We start from the raw sequence: 23,262 nt of genomic DNA on the forward strand, positions 1-23,262 counted from the left end.
CCAACATCAGGGTCTTTTCCAGGGAGTCTTCTCTTCTCATGAGGGGGCCAAAGTATTGCAGCCTCAGCTTCAGGATCTGCTTTTCCAGGTAGTGCCCATTTAAAGTGGCTTACAACAATGCAGTACATGCAGCACACAAGTAAGAGATAAAACCACCCAGTCTTCTCAAAGATAAAAATGACCAAAAAAACCAAAAAGGAAATAGTCACAGTTCATCCATCTTCATTATGCAGGCAGGATAGCATAGGTGAAGCCAACTTCGGTCCAAAACATTTAAAGCTTTAAACATTAAAAACAGCACTTTAAATTGAGCCTATAAATGCACTGAAGCTTTTCTCCCAACAGGACTCTGGATCAGCCCAAGTTTTCAAACCATCTTCAAGCACATCTGCAGTGTGTAGTCTAGTCGAGTCTTTCCAAATAGTGCTGCAATTCGCATACCAGCCGAAAGCTGGAAAAACGCACTCCTGGCTACCAAAAAACGCACTCCTGGCTACGCACTCCTGGCTACCAAAGCCACGTGGTATTTCCCAGCCAGGGATGAGTTCAGGAGGCCCTCCAAACGGCACACGTGGTTTTTCAAGGCGAGTGCCGCCCTATCTAGGACAAGCTGCAAGCCTCCTTCTACAGCTGGGCATCTTGGAACCTACAGGACCTCTGGTTTTCTCAGATTTAATCTGTTTGCCCTCATGCCAGAACTGTCTCCAAGGCGCCAGTTTAGGATTTCAACAGCTCTTCTCTGACTCACATTATCCCTGAAATAAAATCTGTCCGAAAGCTCTGTCCCGTAACGCTATTTATTATTATGCACATTACGACTGAAGCTACTCAGCGCTATAGGAAATGCATATAATTTACTTATGGTCAGGATTCTATATACTGTGTGTGTATATATATATATATGGGGGGGGGAGGGAAAGAGAGAGAGAGATAAAATGAATATATCCCCGCATAATGAATACACACACACACATATATATGTGTGTGTACATATGAATATGTGTGTATATATGTGTATAATGAATATATATATATTCATTATGCATTACTTAATAAGCCGCAATTGGGCTCATGGGTCGGCGGGCTTTGGGCGACTTACTTGAGTGTCCGGATCAGCGTTTCCTGCACATGCCAAGCTGACAAGACGTCAATAGGATTTAAGAAATCTGCATCCCATTCGAAGCAAGCCCTTTCACCGCGCATGCGCGCTAACGCGCCCCCCCCCTCTCGCTTTATGCCCTGCGGGCGAGGCGGAGCTAGGCTTCCTTCTTTGCCCAACCTTTTTTTTTTAACCTTCCGAAATCTCGCGCTCGGCCATCGGCTCGCCGTGCCTTGCCCTTCCTCCTCCTCGCCGCCGCCGCCGCCGTTCCTTCCGCCTAGAATCCCTCTCTCTTCCAATCCGTGGAGTCGGCGCTCGATTTCCCGCTGCTGAGGCTTGAGCTGGGGAACAGAATCAAGATGGCGGACAAGACGCCAGGCGGTTCGCAGAAGGCCAGTGCGAAGGTGAGGCCGCTCTTGGGGCCGAGTCGGCGGCTCCGCCTGGTCCGAGGGGGGCAGGCGGGCAAGTGCCGGCGGGTGGACGCGGAGGGTTGGCCCCGGGAGCCGGCCTGGAGACGCGCGTGCCGCCGATGCGGGACGTGGTGCGCAGGCGGGCAAGGAAGCGAGCTCGGTTGGCTTCGCGGCCTAGTCTCTCTCCCGCCTCCCAGCACAGCCGGTGGCGGTGCGAGGGCGACGGAGAGGGGGGAATTATAGCGGGGAGGAAGCGGAGCGGCCGCGTCGCCTCCGTTTCCTTACACATTTTTTAAAAAAAATCTCCCTTCTCTCCGGGAAAGAGCTGCTTCAGGGGTCCTTTTCGTTCTCCCGCTCCTCCGATGCACCGTCTCTTCGGGGTTTCTTCGGAAAAGGCTGCAAAAACGTGGGGTGTATATGGGTCACGATTCCATTCTGCGTTGATTATTATTGGGAGTTTATCCTCCCCATTTTTAAGCCCTCGTGTGCTTGGAGAGGGAGGTCTGGTGTGTGTGATCCAGGCTTGTGAGCATCCCCTCCGCCTCCGAGCCGCATAAACATTCAGTTTATGCATCCTGGCGATCATTTTACTTAGGTAATATTGGCATATATTTGCGACGCGGGGCTATTTAAGATAGCTAACAGTGTAGCAGTTTACAATATTTTGAATGTACTGTCCTGCATTGTCACGAAGGAGATGCAATACTTAAAAATGACAGAAATGATTAAACTGTAGATCATTGCTAACAAGGCTGCACGATTCTCATGACTGGCTTTTCATTGAATTTACACACCACAAAGTACGTTATGATGTACAAGGCCTTTTGTTACATGGGGAAAAAATAGGGATATAGACTTGAGTGAAATGGCCCTTTCTTATTTGACACGTTAAAGCTGTTCTAGAGCAGTTTATTCCTCCTTACATGAGATATTTCAGAATTTTGTTGACTGATTTTGTTCCCCAAAAGTTTCTTGTTTTTAGGTATAGATTGAAAATACTTCCCTCGATTTTGTGCTGCCACCTTAACTGGGTTTCTGAAATTAAATGATGTTTATTATAAGGGAGGGTACAGAGGTTAACTTATGCATCTTTTAACTTGGGACCAATTAATCACTTTATTTGTGTACTGCCTTTACAAAGTTAAAACCATGCTCAAGGCAGTCTGCAACATATATATTAAAAAAATCACATAATTACAAACAAAAGTAGTCATAAACAATAAATTACCGTATTTTTCACCCTATAGGGCGCACTGGCCCATAGGACGCACTTCATTTTTTTTGGGGGGGGAATGAATAAAAAAACATTTATTTCCTTCCCCTCCCCAGCCGTGGGGGTGGGGCGGGGGAAGCCTGAGCTACCCCAGCCCCCAGAACAGGCTGCTATCCGCAAGCCTTGCGCGCCCGGCGGCAACTCCCGCCGGGCGTGCAAGGCTTGCGGACACCTGCGTGAAGCACGGGGCGTCCTCCGCGCTGCAGGCTGCCGCCCGCAAGCCGGTGCACACTGACGCCTCTCGCTCTCCAGGCTTCAGCGAAAGCCTGCATTTGCCCCATAGGACGCACACACATTTCCCCTTCATTTTTGGAGGGGAAAAAGTGCGTCCTATAGGGCGAAAAATACGGTAAACATCAAAAGTACACAACCACATTGAATAATTTGTCTTCAGCTAGTTGTTTCCTTAGTCTTTTTATACATGTTTGACATATATTCTTATTCATATATTCATGTAGGTATTTTTGTTTTTCCTTGTATTTTTGAGGATTATGTATGCATTATTGGAGATCAAGAACCATCTAAATAATGGTAGCCAGTAGACTCCTCTAGATGTTGAACTCCCATCAGCCTCAGCCAGCTTGGCCAGTAGTCGGGATGACAGAAATTGTAGTCCAACAATGTATTAACTTGAGGGGACCACATTGGCTCTCCTTGTTCTAAATCAAGTAATAAAATAATCAGCAGCACTGGGAAAATGTGGTGTTGTGGCTCTACTTTAAAAAAACAACAACTTATAAAGCACCTACTGGTATATTTTTTCCAGATGCTGTACAAATATTTAAGAAACAAATTGTCCATACCTACTCTCTTACAGTTTAACAGACATGATACAAAAAAAAGGAACAAAAAGCAAAGCAAATTCAGGCACTAGTTTTTTAATGTTTAATGAGCAAGTGGAATGGCCTTCAGAGAGGAGTGCTGCCAGCTCTGCTCAAAGCTCTTATTACATTTGCAAGCTAAAAGTTTAATATACAAAAAAAGGACTTGGTTTAGTGGGATGCGGGTAGTCAATGTTGTGTCCTTTAGGTGCTGTTGGGCTACAATTCTAATCAACCCTGACTGTTGGTCATAATGACTGGGGCAGAGGGAAACTGTACTAACAACATCTGAAAGGCACCAGGTTGGCTACCCCTACGCTACAATTTGGTACTGGTAGTGAGAATGAGAATCACCAGTGACTTCATAAAACAATCATTTATGAAGCAGGGATTATTATGTCTAAACTGACCAAATTTTGCACATCATCCACCTTCTTTCAAGCGATTTTAGTTGATGTACCGGTACTTTCTATGGGAAAGCAAGTTTTCCTAAAATATTGGAGCAATTTGAAGAAATAGAGCAGTGGTGATTTAAGCAGACTGCACAGTGCAGAATTGAGTAAGGTAAAGCTTATTCACCCCAATGCAATAACTGTGAAGCTGAAACCCAAGTTTTTTTGGTTAACTCTCTTTTCTCCCCACCCTGTAACCTACCCTGCCACATCATCTGGCAAACTGCCTTTGAAACTGAACAGTTTCAAAAGTACTGTGTGGTACAGGATAGGGCTCAGCTATTTCAAGAGTGGAGAGGATAATGAATTTCACTTACCTAATGCAAGCCCCTTGTGAGTGTTTGAGCAGCTTTTGGAATCTCAGCCATTGCCTGGAATACGGTCTTCAACTGAATTATTTCTGTAGAAAACACTGGCAAGCTCCCCCCCCCCCCAAAAGTTCTATCTATCCAATTATTACTTGTACAGTAAAGGAAATGCAATATACTTGCCTTTATTTTAAGAGGGAAAGGCTTCCACTTGCATTGTATGCAGATGCATTGAGAGATTTGTTCTTAAGTCTTAGGCCGTAGTAAAATCAGTGAAATTTAGCCTGTTAAAATCAATGAGAAATTGTTACTGATTGCCATTTTAATTGTATGGGAACGGAACAATAGTAATAATGATGCATGGTCTCTGAAACCTGCTTCTTTTCTAGATACTAATAAAATCAATTTTCTACCAGTGCTTGGCTTTCAATAAAGTTGGATGGTTTTTTGTATTAGAAAATAAATTACCAGGTTGTGATTCAGTTTCAGTTATTACTTTATTTCCAGTGTTCACATATTTATTGAATAAGGAAGTTAGACTGAGGTTCACAAATGGTTTTCTTCATAACATGGCAGAATAGACTTGTTTAGCGAATTTGAGGCAAGGATCCAATAAACCATAAAACTCGTTCTGTCTCAAATAGCAGGTACAGTACTTTAATAAACAGTATAGAGTTCAGTTGATCAAAATGAATAGACTAAAATTGAACCTAGGCAGGTGTTTGGATCATAACTTTATTGCTTTGTTTTGTTGCTTTTTGACCTTTGTGAATTAATTTAGTTTTTGAATACTAATTTGAGAGAAACCGCATAATTTCATTGCATAATTTAATTGACTCCTTTCAAATTTTGGTCAATGAAAATAGGAAGAATATAAAATTTTACTAAAATGTTGTGTCTTTTATAGCAAGTGGATTATGTATGAGGTAGATAAAGGAATTTCTGGATCAGCAGCTTGAAATGAAGATAGTCACATTGGACTACCTGGAGTAGACAACTTCAGGATTATTGCTGAAAAGCCTTACAAGATGAAGGAAAGTGTTATATCAAAGATCCTAGATGCTGACCACTTTGTGCAATTAAAAATAAGCCAGATTATTTTGAAGAATATTGCACCTCCTTTTAAAAGTATATTGTCCTTTACTTATAGAACTTGAGCTCATTTTAGAATCCCTGCAGTAGAGAGATGGCTGTGTTTTTCACAGTTCTTTTCAGAATGGTCAAACCTGAGTTTTGAGTTGATGGTGAAGGTAGTTCAAAAGAAAATTGATTTTTTATGGTTGTAAAATGTGTTGACAACCAATTAAATGCTTCTAGAATGTAATTCTTGTATATCCTTCATTTTTAGGCCAGGGTGCCGGACACAACACGTGTAACTGGATCTCCGGAGAATCATGTAAGTCTCAAGGTGGATGAGCAAAAATCTTAACAAAACTGTTCCTGTTGTCCTCACCAATTGATATGTATGAGCTGTTGTCTCTTTAAAAATGTTTATTGTTACTTTGGTTCATTCCCTTCCCAAAGTGGGATTTTTGCCAGCTGTACTACATGTTGGATATAGTACAATAGTTCATTTTCTTTTATATCATTGTATACTGTTGGTGTGAATGAGTTTTAATGTGGTTGAGCATTTCAAGAAGTGTTCTGTAAAATGTATTTTAAAGACCATGCTCATTGATATAGATGCGGCTTTGAGATACGGATCTTCTCAAAAGCACAAAGTGCTTTGTTGTTGTTGTTATTAATTAAATTTGTATGCCACCCTACATCCGATCTCTTAATATAAACTTAAATTCACCTAATCTTTGAACCCTTTCCCCATCCCTTCTATAGCCTATGATTTTTCTACTGTTCTGCCTCCCAGATCACCATGTCTTGTTCCCTTGTCTCTTCCCTCTTCTCAAACTTCACTTGGCCTGTAAACCCCCAGCCCTTCCCTACCCAATTCTTCTGTCTGTTCTCTCTATATCTTCTGTCTGTTCTCTCTATATCTTCCTGATCTCTGGCTTGTGCCTTTGACTAACAGGTTTCTCTACCTGTAAGAATCTTAGTCTTCAGCATCTCAATGTTGCCTAGCTTGGTTGCTGATTTCCAGTGGTGCAAATTACTTTTCAGTCTTTTCATATCCACCCCATCCCAGGAAAATGCAGGGTTTTGGGGCAGTGTCACAGGCACAAGCTCTCTGTCTTCCTGGTGCAAGAGGTGTGCGTCCCCTAAGTCCAGGTTCCCCACCTATAAGATCCTTCCCACTGTAGGAGGACTTCTTACTCTGCCAAAGACCTTGGAGAAGAGAAATGTTTTTGCCTGGTGCCTAAAGATACATAACAAAGGTGCCAAGTGAGTCTCCCTGGGGGGAGCATTCCACAAGTGGGGAGCCACCACCGCACTTTGAATTGTCAGTGAATGCAGTCAGGCCAGGATTAACATTATATGCTCAAAACTCTCTTGCCCCGTTGAGCAACCTGCCTGCTGAAGTTTCTGAACTTTCTTCAGAGGCAGCCCCACGTATAATGTGTTGCAGTAATCTAACCCACAGGCTACCAGAGCACAGATGGCAGAAGTTAGGCTATCCCTATCCAGATGGGGACTACATTTCCCGTCTCTCCCGACAGACGTCATCGTACAGGGCAAACAAAACAGTTTCCGTGCCAAAACAGAACCTAAACCCTGACTGAAATGGATCTAGAAATTCATTGTCCTCCCAGAGCACTTCAGGTGTTACTGGATAAATGAATGCATCTAAAATCCCAGCCTTATGATCGAATTAATATTTTTTCCTCTTGCAGCCACTTTTAGAAAGCAAACTTAAAGCATTTAGTATTGGCAAGATGAGTGCTGCCAAGAGAACTTTAAGCAAGAAAGAACAGGAAGAATTGAAAAAGAAGGTAATACTTCAGAATTATTTTATTATTATTTAATCAGATGGTTATGTTCTACTTATTGCTGCTACTCACAGATTATTGCTGATAAAACCAGAAGCTTTTATTTGGAGAATACTGACTTAGTTTAGTGTTGTTTTCCCGTTGTACTCTTAAAATTGTATCTTGTTAACATTTGCTGCCAAATCTAAATTGTGCACACAGCTGTTTCTCTAAACCAATGGATAGATTTCAGACAGAAAAGTTTAGCCCAGTAAGATGCAAGTTCTAACCAAAAGTAGGTTGGGCTACAGGATCACGCTTTGCATTTTGCATGCAAATTTCTTCTCAACGCAGTTTGGCTATTGTGTGTGGTGTTTATTGTTTTTAATCCTGGTTATAATGAACCTAGGGGGGTCCATTTTTTTCTAACTCAGTCTTAAAGAAAGTTCAAGAGAAGCAAATTAACTAATTGGGGCTGAACACCCCAGTATGTCTGCCATCAGGGACAGGTTTTCTAGTCTCAGTTCTTTGTAGCCCTTATGTTTCTAATTAATCCCAAATTCTATCTTGAGATTGGAGTCTTCCCTTTGAAAAGGAAGATTGTATCCTTCATACTCATAGTTTATTTGTAGTCGCTGATGTAGGTTTTACAGAACGTTTTCCAGTGTCATCACCAATTTGGATCTGACTTAACATGTTTGACTTAGTAACAAGGTGTCCCTTTTTAGTTACCGTATTTTTCGCCCTATAGGACGCATTTCCCCCCCTCAAAAAATGAAGGGGAAATCTGTGTGTGTCCTATGGGGCGAATGCAGGCTTTTGCTGAAACGTGGAGAGCGAGAGGGGTCGGTGTGCACCGACCCCTCTCGCTCTCCACGCTTCAGAAAGCTATCAGCAAGCCTGGGCTGCGGATAGCAGCCTGCTGCCCGGAGCGCGGGGCGCGCTGAAGCAGAGCACCCCGCGCTTCGGGCAGACATCCGCGGCTGGGGGGGAAAATAATTTTCCCCCTTTATTCCCCCCCACCCCCCAAAAAACTAGGTGCGTCCTATGGGCTGGTGCGTCCTATAGGGCGAAAAATACAGTATGTTTACTATTGTGTCCTGGATGAATAAAAAGTGTTTCCAGTGGCCAAAGGGAGTAGAAGCAAAAATATTTAAATAGTGGAGAAAAAAGTAAGCTCATTTAATGACAATTATTTGTATTGGAATACTTCTAAGACAAAGCATCTCAATAGTACAGACTTCTTACATGTAAATGGAAAAAATGAAAGCATTGTTAAATGACAATTCCTAACGACTGCCACTTGAAAAAAAGTTAATTGCAACTTTGAAGCTATCCAATCTGGCCAGTATTATATTATCTCTATTTTGCTAAAGAATTTCCCCTTCTCTCAAAGTCTGCTCATGAATGCTGAGATACCTTGGGCATGGTATGGGATATGTTGTTGGAGGCTGCAAATGGAGGAAGGACTTAATGGAAATCCCCTTCCTTAAACTAAAGGAAGAACAGTTTAGGATCCAAGCCTGTAATGCTAACTTAAATCTATGAGTTTCCTCTTCATGTGGGGATAAAGTATAGTAGCAAGAGAATTTGCATCCTACACCTTTGTTGGTAGTTCAGGTTAGCAGGGGTACAAAAATGAATATAAACAATATGAAAATCTCTCAGAATTAGTAACTTGCATAACATTTTTGTGGGTGTAGGAGGATGAGAAGGCTGCTGCAGAAATTTATGAAGAATTCCTTGCTGCCTTTGAAGGAAGTGATGGTAATAAAGTGAAGACGTTTGTCAGAGGAGGTATTGTTAATGCATCTAAAGGTAAGATTTGCCACTATACTACATAGAATTATTTTGATTACTTAGTTTTTTTATCCTACTTAAAATGTTTGGGTTTCAGATTAAGAAATATTTCTGACATGTTCCCTTCTAATGGGGATGCAGGTGGCGCTGTGGGTTAAAGCCTCAGCGCCTAGGACTTGCCGATCGAAAGGTCGGCGGTTCGAATCCCTGCGGCGGGGTGCGCTCCCGCTGCTCGGTCCCAGCGCCTGCCAACCTAGCAGTTCGAAAGCACCTCCGGGTGCAAGTAGATAAATAGGGACCGCTTACCAGCGGGAAGGTAAACGGCGTTTCCGTGTGCGACTCTGGCTCGCCAGATGCAGCTTTGTCACGCTGGCCACGTGACCCGGAAGTGTCTCCAGACAGCGCTGGCCCCTGGCCTCTTGAGTGAGATGGGCACACAACCCCAGAGTCTGTCAAGACTGGCCCGTACGGGCAGGGATACCTTTACCTTTACCTTCCCTTCTAATGATGAAGTACCATGAAGCACAATAGTTATGCCCCGCCCAAAAGCATGCATCTCATTTTGAGAGCCCAGTGGGGCTTTAGATTTGAGATTTTTGAACAGCAACACCCTGCTTCCCATGTAATCTGGCAAAAGAAAAAAAAACCACCTTTGGAAAGGTGTTCATTTCTCAGTTTGTGATACTGCGGGTTGGGGAATTCTGTTTAAAAGGGGAGAAAGTTAAAAGGCACATTGCTAGTGTGTTCAAATAGAATCTTTCAGTAACTATTAGCCTGTCTTTCAGAAGAACACGAAACTGATGAGAAACGAGGAAAAATCTACAAACCTTCATCAAGATTTGCAGATCAAAAAACCCAGAGCCAGAGCCAGTCATCTTCTTCTAATGAGAGGCCTCCATCCCTTCTAATAATAGAAACCAAAAAGCCAGTAAGTTTAGATTTTGCAGGTTTTTTGTTTCCCTATATCTTGTTTTGAAAATACATTAATTACTATTTTAGTCATTTATGCTTTTCAAGTGAATCTTATAAAGTGATGTAGATGAAAATTATAGAATAAAGCAGAAAAGACAAACAGGAAATTCTTGTAGTGTCAAACCATGTTTTGATGTTATTTACGAAAAGTGAAAAAGTCAATATTATTATCATTATTTATTGCATTTATTTGTTGTTTACCACATAAAATATCTCAAAGTGACTTACAGTTGTGAAAGCATAAACAGTGCAAAATTTAAAATAACATAAATTCTGGTGGTATTTGATTTAAGAAACATTTCTAGAAGAATGTGTTGTTTTCTAATTATATTAGTTTCAGTAAATAAATTAATAAGGAGGAAAAGGTTGTGAAATCCTAGCTGAAGACTAGTGAGTCTTCTCCCCATTTTATCCAAACATAAGGAAAGGCATCTTGTTCGTCACCAGCCAGCACAGGATAGGGCTGTTATTAGAAGCTCAGGGATTATACCATGGCTTTCTGCAGGTCTTGGGGTGGGGTTAAAGTTATTGGTGGCTCTCCTCTTCACCTGAAATACCCCTAGACATAATGCTCTTATATGGCGTTGCAGCTTCTCCCTGTTGAATTGCAGGCCATTTTAGTGTTGATGTGTGATATTGATGAAGTGTGAATAGGTTTTGAGCTTGAATCTTGACAGGATGGAGGTTGCATAGGTGATTTCCTGTGTCCTTGAAACTGAGCAATTCTGTAGCCTGGATGGGGTTGCATCCCCTTGAAGGAGCAGGTTTGCGGTCCAGAGGTACTTCTGGATACAGCTTTGTCACTGGGGGTCCAGGTAGCCTCAGCCCTTTTAGCCATTTATCAGCTATGACTGGTAAGACAGCTATAACTGTTCTGGACTGGAGAAGCTTATTCACAGTAGTTCATGCATTGGTTACTTCAAGAATACTGCACTGTGCTATATGTAGGGCTACCCTTGTGCTCCCATATGGAAGCTGCAGTTAGTGCAGAATGCTGTGTATGGTTGCTGACAGAAGTAAGACCCTTCCAGCATATAACACCTCTGCTCCCAGACCTCCACTGTGGCAGTGTGGTGTAGTGGTTAAGAGCGGTAGTCTCGTAATCTGAGGAACCGGGTTCACGTCTCCGCTCCTCCACATTCAGCTGCTGGGTGACCATGGGCCAGTCACACTTCTCTGAAGTCTCTCAGCCCCACTCACCTCACAGAGTGTTTGTTGTGGGGGAGGAAGGGAAAGGAGAATGTTAGCTGCTTCGGGTAGTGATAAAGCGGGATATCAAATCCAAACTCCTCCTCCTCTTCTTCTTCTCCACTGGTTTAATCTGGTTTTTAGCTTATTATTCATTATAATTATTTGTTGAATGTTTTAAACAATTGCTTTTAACTGGTCATTTTTACTGATAATATTTTATTCTTTCTGTAAACTGCTTTGAGATGTTGATAAAATGGTCATTGTGTGTTCCTGAATATTATTCAACTTGTGTTATTAGCCTTTGAAGAAGGGGGAGAAAGAAAAGAAAAAGAGCAATTTGGAGCTTTTTAAAGAAGAATTAAAACAGTAAGTATTTTCCTTCATGTTGGTTCAGATAATCAGATTTTCAGAATTTGATTTCTGTTAAAACATCAATATAGGACAGATTGGTGATGAATAAATAACCTAAGTCCTGTTAGTATATTGCTTGAATTTTAGATAGTGTCTTCTAATATTAGCAAAAATATTAATGCCCGGGAATTTTTGTAGTCCTGTAATCCCTTCTTTCAGATTTTTTTAGAATTTGGAAAATTGCACAAAATATAGAAGCAATAGAATATATATGAATTAGGGAAGATAAAACACCATACTGAGTGTTCTGAAAAATCGTGGCTCCTCTTATTTTAGCCAAGTAATAAATATGGATCTACATAATTGTTCTGTTTTCTGGTGTTTATATGTGTTTCTCTTACAAATGTAGGCTATTTTCATTTGTTTTAATAAAATAGGAACAAAATGCCAGTGGAGATGTTCTTTACTTGCTATGCCATGCATAGAATGCAGAATACATAATATAACTGGCCTACTGTTAAGTTACATTTTCATTGAGTTTTAAAATACATTTTTTGTGTTAAAAAGTAGCTTAACTACAACTGCTCAGCGCGCCCAGGCTTCAGGGTGCAGGTAGCTCTCCGCAAGCCGTGGGAGCCTGGCGGGAACTCCCGCGGGCTCCCAAGGCTTGCGTATAGCTTCCTGAAGCCTGGAGAGCGAGAGGGGTCGGTGCGTACCGACCCCTCTCATTCTCCAGGCTTCAGCGAAAGGCTGCATTCGCCCCATAGGACGCACACACATTTCCCCTTCATTTTTGGAGGGGGAAAAGTGTGTCGTATAGGCTGAAAAATACGGTATATTGTAAACTACTACATGAAAACGAAAGTTACGTTTTGAAAGTCAAGACTACAGGGCTGGGCCCATGGGAGTTGTAGTCCAGAGCTGTGGAGGACACCTGGTTGAAGAAGGCTGCTCTACATCAATGAGACGAAAGTGTCACCTGTGTAATTTTGAATTGTGCATGCAGTTTTTATTGGGTTGGATCCAGACTCTTGAATTTAGTCCCTATTGAAATCAGAGTTATAACTAATTTCATTGATTGCAGTGGGATTTAAATAAACTTAGTCTTGATCCAGCCCATTGTAGATTTGGAGAAATGGGGAAAGTTGCTCTTGTTTGAAGTGGAATTACCTTGGGGCTAAACATGACGACTTGACACAAGGATAATTGAACAGTCATCCTGTGGGACATTTATTTTAAAGTATTAAAAAATGCTTCAGGCTGTTCTCTGTGTTGAATTTTTTAAAATAAAAAAACCCATTTAACTATAGCCATTAGGATTCCAACCAGTTACCACTTTCATAAAATATCTTCTGTAGAATTCAAGAAGAGCGTGATGAAAGACATAAAACCAAAGGTAGATTAAGTCGTTTTGAGCCGCCTCAATCGGATTCAGATGGCCAACGCCGTTCCAGTAAGTAGTTATTATAATTTTATTGTAGTTATTTAAGTCTACAAAAGCTGTGGAATTAATAGGCATATTTTGCTTCCCTTAGTGGATACGCCTTCAAGAAGAAACAGATCTTCGGGTGGTAATAAAGTTTCATAACTATTGATTTAAAATCTTTTGTTAATGTAAAACTTACACTTCAGATTACATCCTGTTTTCTTTTTCTTTTTAGTATTGGATGACTATGCTCCAGGTTCACATGATGTAGGAGATCCAAGTACGACAAATTTGTACCTGGGAAACATTAATCCCCAGGTAATGATTGCAGTAATTGATGTTTGGACCAATCCTTTCTGTGTTAACTTTATATATATTCCCACGTCTGCAGTATACAAATATTATTGTACTTATTTAGGATAGCACTTAGGTGTATTAAAACCATTTTTGCTGAACAATCATGAAATGTCAATTCTCATTTTACAGCTAGGGAATTGATAGAATCTCTTTGCATGAAATTATCAGTAGCTGAGTAGAGATTCGAATTTCGGTCTCTGAGTTCCAGGTTATCTGCTGTGCTTGGCCACCATTTATTCGTTTACAGTGGTACATCGGGTTACAGACGCTACAGGTTACAGACTCCACTAACTCAGAAATAGTACCTCGGGTTAAGAACAGAACAGAAATCGTGTGGCAGCAGCTGGAGGTCCCATTAGCTAAAGTGGTACCTCAGGTTAAGAACAGTTTCAGGTTAAGAACGGACCTCCAGAACGAATTAGGTTCTTAACCTGAGGTATCACTGTACTTTTTGCAGAAAGCTGTTCCAAAAATGGCTTATATTCTCATGTTTAAATATAGTAGAAAGTATGGTTCAAGCTCTAACAACATGAGTGAAGATGCTTCACAAGAACTTTGTTGTGCACTCTTCTGCTTAAAAAGAGATTGATGGAATGAGATACCAACATTCTAATGCCAGGCATAAAAGCCACAGAAAAGAAAAAAATCTCTGCTTGCCCACTTGCACTTCCCATTATCTTTTTTGTTAGTCTTTCTGCTTTATGGCTAACCTTTCCCCCATTGATTCATTCTCCCCTCCACCTTCCTGCTGTGTCTGGGGAGGAGTGGCCAGCCTAGGCTTTTGGACCAACATATATTTGGCAGAGGGACGCAGGTGGCGCTGTGGGTTAAAGCCTCAGTGCCTAGGACTTGCCGATCGAAAGGTCTGCGGTTCGAATCCCTGCGGCGGGGTGCGCTCCCGCTGCTCGGTCCCAGCGCCTGCCAACCTAGCAGTTCGAAAGCACCTCCGGGTGCAAGTAGATAAATAGGGACTGCTTACCAGCGGGAAGGTAAACGGCGTTTCCGTGTGCGGCTCTGGCTCGCCAGAGCAGCGATGTCACGCTGGCCACGTGACCTGGAAGTGTCTCCGGACAGCGCTGGCCCCTGGCCTCTTAAGTGAGATGGGCGCACAACCCCAGAGTCTGTCAAGACTGGCCCGTACGGGCAGGGGTACCTTTACCTTTACCTTTTATATTTGGCAGATTTTTCACCATTCCCATACCTTGGAATTAATTGCAGGATAAGTGGCCACATGCTATGTCAGTGAGCGAGGAAGTAAATCTGTATTGCAAGTTAAAGGTACACCAGATTAGTATGTCTTAGAACTAGCTCCAATCCATGATTTGGTGCTATGACAGTGAGCCTTCAATCTGTGTCTGCCTTATTCATGGCCTTCTCATAACACTTTTACAATGCCTGGTTCCTTAGCTGCTTTCTTCTTGTGTCCAGTTGAAAGGAACTTGTTGAATCACGTTCTGGTTTCTTCCTATTTGCTATAGATGAATGAAGAGATGCTGTGTCAAGAATTTGGACGCTTTGGGCCTCTGGCAAGTGTCAAAATTATGTGGCCAAGAACTGATGAAGAAAGAGCGAGAGAGAGGAATTGTGGATTTGTTGCTTTCATGAATAGGAGAGATGCTGAACGTGCGCTAAAGAACTTAAACGGTAAAGAGAAAAAAACTTTTGAAATATGACATTTGAGGAAAAGTATTAGGAGAAGCAATGTACTTTTTAGTGGAAATTAATTGAGGGTAGAGGTATATTTTCTCTTTCAGTTGTGCTCCATTCCCCCCCCCCCCCATTGTGGGGTGCTCTAAATTTTAGAAGAACCCTTCTGAGCCAACTCAAGCGGAACCAAGACAAAAAAGAGACATCTTTGCTTTCATTAATCATTCCCTCGTGGGGCACAAATTAATAAAAGGCAAAGGCTAGGAGGTAGCATTGGAATTTCTTTCAAGATTCCAGAGTGAAAGAATCCAGGAAAGGGGGAGAAAACCTCTCCACTTTTGTACACCCTATGCAAGTATTGGGCACTTCACAAAAATAAGTTGTGTTCCTCTCAAAAAGGACTTGCAATCTGAAAGCTTGCCTGAGTTGTCTTCCAGTGTAGAAGATTGTGTAGGCAGTTCGTAAAAGTTGAAGGGGCGCGTGTGAGTATTCCGCTACTTGAACTAGAACTCCTTTATATGTAATAAAGTTTTACTATGCTTGCTGGTCTTTAGGGTCGGCAATGCTTAGTTGCTATAGACGTAGTATGTCCAGCCAGATTCTTACTCTTGTTCTTCTTAAGGATTGGAAGCATACATTTCTCCTAAATAAAACTGAGAGTGCAGGACTTAGCGGAGAGGGGAGAATTCATATTCTGGCAGCAGCAGGCAGCATTATTCTTTGATATGTGACACAATAAGTGAGCTTTTATGTGGACACCACTTGCTTTCATTGAAATACTGCTATTTCTTTCAACTTGCCTTTTTCTAAACCAATGCAATCTTTCATTTGGCAGGCAAGATGATCATGTCTTTTGAAATGAAACTAGGCTGGGGCAAAGCTGTTCCTATTCCTCCACATCCTATATATATTCCCCCCTCCATGATGGAGCATACTCTCCCGCCACCTCCTTCAGGCCTGCCATTTAATGCTCAGCCCAGAGAGAGGTTGAAGAACCCAAATGCTCCAATGTTGCCGCCGCCAAAAAACAAGGAGGATTTTGAGAAGGTAAAAAGTTAACCAGGGCCATACCTCATCTTTATAAATGCTAAATCTATGGTAGTCTTTAATATTGTCTTTATAGAATTGCACTGTCCAGGTCTTAGCTAAAACTGAGTTGTTCCCTGCCTTAGCTTAAGAAGCCTCATTTCAGAGGCATTGCCTTGGTATATTTATGCCACAGAATTGGGCCTTGTTTTTCATTGCACTTTTAAATCTGGCCGTCTTGGGGTTTTTTCCCCCTCCACGCTCCCTGGTTTTTTCCCCTCTTATGTCCCCCTTTTTGTTAGCTGCCAGATTTGCATTATCTTAAATTATTTCATTTTAAAAGGCTAAATTTTAAATCCAGGCAGATAAATGAACACTAAAATGAGCTCACAATTAGTTTTTTTTTAAATGAAGAAAATTATTTCAGACATTGATTCAATAGCTGAAGAGGGCAGGATATTTAAAAGGATATTAGTCTTTAGAACATGGTAAGTATATCTTAAAACCAAGTGTAAGGTCACAATGATATAGTAAGTTGTAAAGTTCTTTAGAGTTGGCAGGGTTGGGAACTAGAGGCCAGTGCAAATGTAACACTCTTGTTTGAATTGAGAGCTGGCTGCAAGGTTGTGTGCCCCATCACTTTCTGAAGTGTAAATTGGCCATTGTTGGCCTTAACCATGGCTAACAGTTGTGTTGGCAGTGTTGCTGGCTGTGAGTAAGGCTAACCAGGGATCGCTCCCCCAAACAGGATCTGAAATCAAAGGTCAAAGCTTGGATTCTCATCCTGGTTAAGTGAGACTCCTGATTAGCCTTAACTGTAGTCAGTATTACTGCAGATGTAATGATTAACTGTGGTTAAAGCCAATGGTGCAGATTGGAGAAGTCAGTCTTCTGAAAGGAGGGGATGGAAAGGAGCACATTGTCTCACAGCCTGATTACTTAACCATGCTTAAGTAAATAATAAGCTATAGTTTGTGCAGGACCCAAGTAGCAAATGGAAGGGAAAGAAGATTTCTTTTTTTCTTTTTACATTGGTCTTTCATCTAGCAAGCCCCTTCATATTCATGCAGTGGACTTGCCAGGGCACAGTAAGGTTTTGATTTTTCCACTTCCTTTAAAGCCTTTCCCCTATTCTGTACCAGGGAACTGTTTCCAAAACTCAAGAGGCCTTTGGAAATGGCTACTGATGCAGTAGAGGGGAATGCTGTTAGGAAAAAGAAAAGCCCTGCTGTGTGCATGGATCCTGCCTGCTCCTGTAGATTGCTGCCATTGCCAGTATAGTACCTATTCAGTTCATTGATGTGCATTCTCTCAGGAATGTTCTAGTGCTTTGAAATTAGTGAACCTTCAGTGGTTCGCTGCACACAGCCATTTGCTCTTTATGTAAATCCGTAGTGTATAACTTCGCAGCAGTGATTGCCTGCAAAACTTGTGATAGATGTGTAGTATTTTCAATGCATATGTATTTTTTTGCTTGTTACTTGTTAACAATACTCACATATTCTATGTTTATTATCTGATGTGACTTCATATACAGACTCTGTCGCAAGCCATAGTCAAAGTGGTTATCCCAACAGAAAGGTACATTTTTTTCTTTATTATTACTGATCTAAATATAGCAAATATCCCCTTTTGGAATTTTACAGAAAAAGTGTCATGTTGAGGAAAGTTTTAGGCTTGACTGAGCAATGGTTATACCACCTAGGTTGGCAGTGTGAATGTTGGGATCTATATTAAAATTGAGGTTTCATTTATTTTAACTAGTATTTCAGTTCAGAATAATAATTTAAACGGATTAAATATGGGGTTATTTTTGCAGGTGAATGAAGACTTCTGTATATCAGTAAAATTCTGAGTGGTATATAGATTTGCCGAATGACTGATAGCTTAGTGGGGTATAGCAGTATAGTCTTTCTTATCCAGATAGCCTGAGAGTATCCGATAAACATTTACCCAGCTAACCTGTGACCCTTTAGATGTTGCTGGATTATGAACACCCCATCAGCCCTACTAGCCACCATGGCAAGGGTAAGGAATTATGTCAGTTGTCCAACAACATCTGCAGAGCTGCAAGTTAGGCACAGATAACCAGAAAGATATAAATGCTACTTACATTATCAGAAGGTTTAATGGAGGATATAAAATTGGGATCGTTAGAAGAATTTGGTTACTAAAGTTAGGACAACCATATGTTCTTTTCTGTAATGTTTCCTTAAAGGCTGTTTTGTTGCACTTGCCCCAATTACGTTTTGTTTCCCCGAGTTAGGAGTGTCTAAACATGGAAGATAGCCACATAGCCCAGAGATTTGACACCAAGGGTGCAACTCATGATTAGTGCAGTGTAAGTGCTAGGCATACCCTTGCTCAGCCAAGCATAAAATTATTCTCAAACATTGTAACACAAACACTTGCTTTAAAAAAAAGAAAAGAAAAAGGAACACCAAAGAATTCAAATTCTCTTTGACATTGGCCTTGGTGAGCAACACCAGCTGAACTGTCTGCGGCAGCGGGGGACCAGGAAAACATCATGGGATGGATTGGGAAAGTATACAGTTTTTGACCAGACACTGGTACGATCGGCTCCAATTAATGTGGTTTTATTATAACTGAAAAGACTTTTTTGTTGGCCAACTTAATGTTTGAAATTTTTAAACTTATCATCCTTTCATGCTACACTGTTTTTTGTCATGAACATTCTCAGTACTTTTGTAGCAAGGCTGTAAGTTTTTGAGAGAGCAGTGAAGACATCTTTTCCATACATAAAACACACAGTATTAATGTAGAGGAGTTGCAGCTTCTGGAGTTGAAGAGTACTAGTGCAATGGGGGATAGTTGAGATGGGCCAATAGAACGTGGTTGCAAACATTTAGATAGATTTTTGTTGGTTAGCGTTTAATCTCTTTTAGAAAAAGCAGTGCTCCAATTTTGCTCACTGCAGCATTTCAGTCTGTGCCATAGAAACTGTTCCTATGTTCATCAATAACTGTATTTAAAAGTATTAATATGAAGCATTTTGAGCCTCCTACTAGAAATTCTATTGACATAATTTTGGTGAAACAGTTAATGAACATCTCCAGTATATGCTTTGATGTACTGAGACCGCAACATTTCTAGTCAATTAGTTTTATCTGTGATGCTGTTCAGCGACCAAAATGCAAGAGCATCAGCTTTGAACAGTAAGAAGTGGTAAGATTGTAGCTCATCTTTAACAACTTTGCCATCCTGTCCTGTTGTTGCTCCTGAGTGTGATGCAAAGTTTTCAGAGATTGGATGCTTCAGTCCTCTTATTCCTTGAAAAAGGGTTTGGTTTAACTTTTTAAAAACTTAATTTGGAGCATAAGAGGCTGATATGCAGAATCAACTTTATGGGGGGCATAATACTTTCAAATGTATCAAAGGAATGCAAAGAAGGGCAGATTTGTGCTAGAGGAGAAATGGCTTATGATCAGGGCTTATTGTGAAGCCTAGGCACCTCAGTTAATAGCTTTTTATAGCTTGTGTGCCACTACTGAATATGCCCAATTACTTGCAAGTAATGTGATCCCAAAGGCTCTTAAAGGTCAAAACCAAAAATGACTTCCTGGTATTGGTATTTTCAAATACAGTTTGTGCATACTCAGATATATTTTTTTCACTTGAGACTTCCAGAAAACTGCAGTGAGTAAAATGATTACTAAGTTATTTGGAATGTGTGTTGAGCAGTGGTTCTTGGATGATCATAGAAAGTTTTTAGGATAAGACTTCTAGACTGCTTCTAGTAGTTAACAGCATGTTTTAATTGTAGTAAGAATAGTCCTAATATCCATGAAGGTAGGAAGAGATTTCCCTTTTTAAGTTGTCAAACAGATGTGCATTACCTGTGAGTGATTAAGATTGGACAAAGTCCTAACGTGCAATGATATGCACATTGAAGATCTATGAAAAGCATTAAGCAGAGTATGACACTTAGGAATAATTGTAGTTTTAAAATACTGAGACATGCATCTCGTTTAGTAGTCACAAACACCTTTCGAATGTGGCAGGAAGCCAATACTGCTTTGATTTAATGCAAATAGCATCTGTAGTAGGATGAAATTGGGGCTGCTGGGGGGGGGGGAAATGTACTGCTTTTATTCTAATACCTATTACATATTGTGATATCTGTCTTGGTATACAACTGAGCAACCCAGGGAAGCCCTTTTCATGTGCAAATGAGCATGCATGCACCATGGGTTTTTCATTGATTTGATTGATTTCTTTTTAAACTCTGGAAAGCTTAAACTGCAGTTTATAGTGCAGCACAAACTACTGCTGTTCAGAAAAATACTTCTTTTTTTAAAACAATACCCTGCCCCATTGTGTATGGATCTCTTTGCTCTTCTCTGGATTGTGGTCAAAGGCTTGTATCTGAAGATAAATTAATTGAATGGAGTTTGATGGAAGAAAAGTTTTCAGCTTTCTTCTGCTGCAGCCACCTGTACCCCATGAAACTCCTCAGCAATTTTGGATGTGGCCGAAGTTGGTCAGCTCAGTTTGGGCTGGTTTCCCCCACCTCCTGTTTTGGCTAACTTCCCATTCCATCTCTCATTTTGGAAGAGGGCCCCTGGCTCTCCAGTCAAGCATTTGTGGAAGCTCAGGTGGTTACAGGCAGACGAAGGGACAAGAAACTTTCTTTCCTTGACCGGTCTTAACTTAGGATGTAAGCAAATCGGATATATTCCAAAATTAAAAACTTTTCTTACTATATTGTAGTAGTTGATTTTTACATTTTTTTAATGTTGACTTAAATCCTTGAGTGCAATTTGAAATGCCTAATGATTGAAAATTATTGTTCATGGTAGAGAAGCGATTAGAACTTGTGGCTCAATAATTATTATTACTAAGCGGTATGTTGTCACAGTTGACAGCTACCTTTTCATGGCATAAATACTCGCCTGAAGAAAAGTGTTCTTCCTGGTGTCCTTGAAAGTAAAATGAAAATTGTATCCTGCTGGCTTCTCATCCAAGGAACCTGATTAAGATCAGGTTCTTAGGCACTCAACTTTCAGCAGTACTGAAGCATAAGCTGCCATACCGTTTCCTTCCACCTCTGTTGTATTTTGATTGTTAGCATTTGTGTGTGCATGCACAACATTTTGAATTTTAATTGAACTTAAGCAAAATACTTTATCAAACAAAAAGTTTAATTTTGAGCAGAGGATTCTCCTGCAGCACAATTCTATGCATGTCTAATCAGAAGGAGGCCCCATTGAGTTCCAGTGGTCCTACTCCCTGATAAGTGTGCATAGAATTGCATTATTATATTTAGAAACACAGTTTTTATTGCATTAGTTCTGATTCAGGCAAAAGTGAACAACGAACTGGAAAAGAATATGCATTTCTCTTTCTAATATAATTCAATGAGCCACAGGACCTACTACTACTTTATACTAGTTTTATTTTTGCCCATCATGGTGTTCAGAACACTGCTCCAAATTCTTAATTTGTATAAATCTTCTTAACTGTGCAGCAAAAATAATCTTCTCCATTTATTAATACCTTAGGTGGAGTGTAGTTTGTTTAGTGTTAGGTCTGAATCAATTTTTCTTTAACTGTGTTGTTGTTGTAGGAATTTGCTTGCGCTGATACATCGAATGATAGAGTTTGTGGTGCGTGAAGGACCTATGTTTGAAGCCATGATTATGAACAGAGAAATCAATAATCCAATGTTCAGGTGCTTATATTTTTCTATTTCTGTTCAGTGCTGTCTTTGTCACATGTACTGTCATTGTTGCTTCAGTGCTGCTGTGTGCAGTTATTCACAGGCATTTATGCAAACCCTACTACCTTGTAGGCATAGTTCTCACAAGCAGAAAATGAGGTTTCAAGTATTTGTGTGTAGTGCATCTTTTCAGACACAATTGACTATATTTCTTAAAAAAAAATAAGTGACAGAAAATAGGAAACTGACCTAACCTTTTCCTTGACATGTCAGTCTTGTGTCGTCTTCTTCTTCTTCTTCTTCTTCTTCTTCTTCTTCTTCTTCTTCTTCTTCTCCTTCTTATCATCATCATCATCATCATCATCATCATCAAATTTGTATACTGCCCCTATACCTGTAGAATCTCAGGGCAGTTCACAACATAAAATTCCAATATAAGAATCACAAAATCTCTCACTCCCGTTCTCTTATGATTGAATAGTGTTCATGTGAATATTCACCTGCAGCCTGAAGTGGTACAGTGCAAATACTGGTATGCTCCCAGATCTGCTGCTTGTAAGATCTAGGTCTTGATGATCTGAATGTTGCATAGATCAAAGAATGGTAGGGGTGTGGTATAGTGGTAGAAACTAGTTTTTTTCTGGTATTGAAATGCTGCTTTTCCTTATGTTAGTGATCTCAATAGGGACATGCTCTGATTTCACACCCTCTGCTTTTTATTTAGGTTTTTATTTGAGAACCAGACTCCAGCCCATGTATACTACCGGTGGAAGCTTTATTCAATTCTACAGGTAAAAATACTTTTAACTGCAACTTCTAATATTACCTGTGATCAGCATACTGGTTGCTTTGACCATGGTTGTGTGTGTGTGGTTTTTTTAGGGTGAATCACCAACCAAATGGAGGACTGAAGACTTCCGTATGTTTAAAAATGGGTCATTTTGGAGGCCACCTCCTTTAAATCCGTATCTCCATGGGATGTCAGAAGAACAAGAGCCTGAAGCATTCGTAGAGGAACCTAGCAAGAAGGGTGCACTTAAGGAGGAGTAAGCATCTTTAAAGAACCTAATATGTCATCTTTTCACATAGACAAGTGATAGCTCATCTGCACTATTCCAATGTGTAGAGATAGGAGCCTACACAGAAATTCCAGTATGTGGAAGAGCTGGCCAACTTTTTTGAAAGCATCCTAACACAAAGTTTCTTAGAAGTAACTAATTTCTAAACATCCATGTTTCCCCTCCTATTGAGTATGGGTGAAAATGATAAACTACTACTAAAATTCTCTCGTCTCAGTAAAAAAATGTATTGCAGATTGTTCTCAGTTACTTTGACTCTGAAATAGAATGTTCAATAAGGCTCATTTATAAATATACAGAAAAGGTATTGCTAAGTTTTCTAAAAATTTGAAACTGGAATTTTAGACAGAGGGACAAGTTAGAGGAAATCCTGCGTGGGTTAACACCGCGTAAGAATGATATTGGAGATGCAATGGTTTTCTGTCTTAATAATGCTGAAGCTGCTGAAGAAATTGTAGACTGCATTGCTGAGTCACTATCCATCTTGAAGACTCCACTTCCTAAAAAGG

General features: G+C 40.6%; 1 protein-coding gene across 8 annotated transcripts in view; it reads left to right on the plus strand.

Annotated features, from left to right (window-relative positions):
- The first annotated feature begins 1,217 nt into the window (after positions 1-1,217).
- U2SURP (U2 snRNP associated SURP domain containing) overlaps positions 1,218-23,262 on the plus strand; it is a 36,077-nt gene continuing 14,032 nt past the window's right edge. The window contains exons 1-16 of one of the 8 annotated variants that reach the window (XM_083739298.1): positions 1,218-1,503; positions 5,712-5,759; positions 7,150-7,248; positions 8,928-9,042; positions 9,810-9,952; positions 11,486-11,553; positions 12,897-12,991; positions 13,074-13,106; positions 13,200-13,282; positions 14,800-14,965; positions 15,804-16,015; positions 17,532-17,575; positions 21,582-21,686; positions 22,399-22,465; positions 22,557-22,720; positions 23,099-23,261. In XM_083739298.1, the coding sequence (XP_083595424.1) occupies positions 1,459-1,503; positions 5,712-5,759; positions 7,150-7,248; positions 8,928-9,042; positions 9,810-9,952; positions 11,486-11,553; positions 12,897-12,991; positions 13,074-13,106; positions 13,200-13,282; positions 14,800-14,965; positions 15,804-16,015; positions 17,532-17,575; positions 21,582-21,686; positions 22,399-22,465; positions 22,557-22,720; positions 23,099-23,261 (1,650 nt within the window). In that variant the 5' untranslated portion in view covers positions 1,218-1,458. Of the gene's footprint in view, positions 1,504-5,711; positions 5,760-7,149; positions 7,249-8,927; positions 9,043-9,809; positions 9,953-11,485; positions 11,554-12,896; positions 12,992-13,073; positions 13,110-13,199; positions 13,283-14,799; positions 14,966-15,803; positions 16,016-17,531; positions 17,576-21,581; positions 21,687-22,398; positions 22,466-22,556; positions 22,721-23,098; position 23,262 lie in introns of all 8 variants that reach the window. The other 7 variants (XM_083739297.1, XM_083739299.1, XM_083739300.1 and 4 more) reach the window with 7 other exon arrangements.

Source organism: Podarcis gaigeae, assembly GCF_964106915.1.
Source record: "Podarcis gaigeae genome assembly, chromosome: 5".
Classification (NCBI taxonomy): domain Eukaryota; kingdom Metazoa; phylum Chordata; class Lepidosauria; order Squamata; family Lacertidae; genus Podarcis; species Podarcis gaigeae.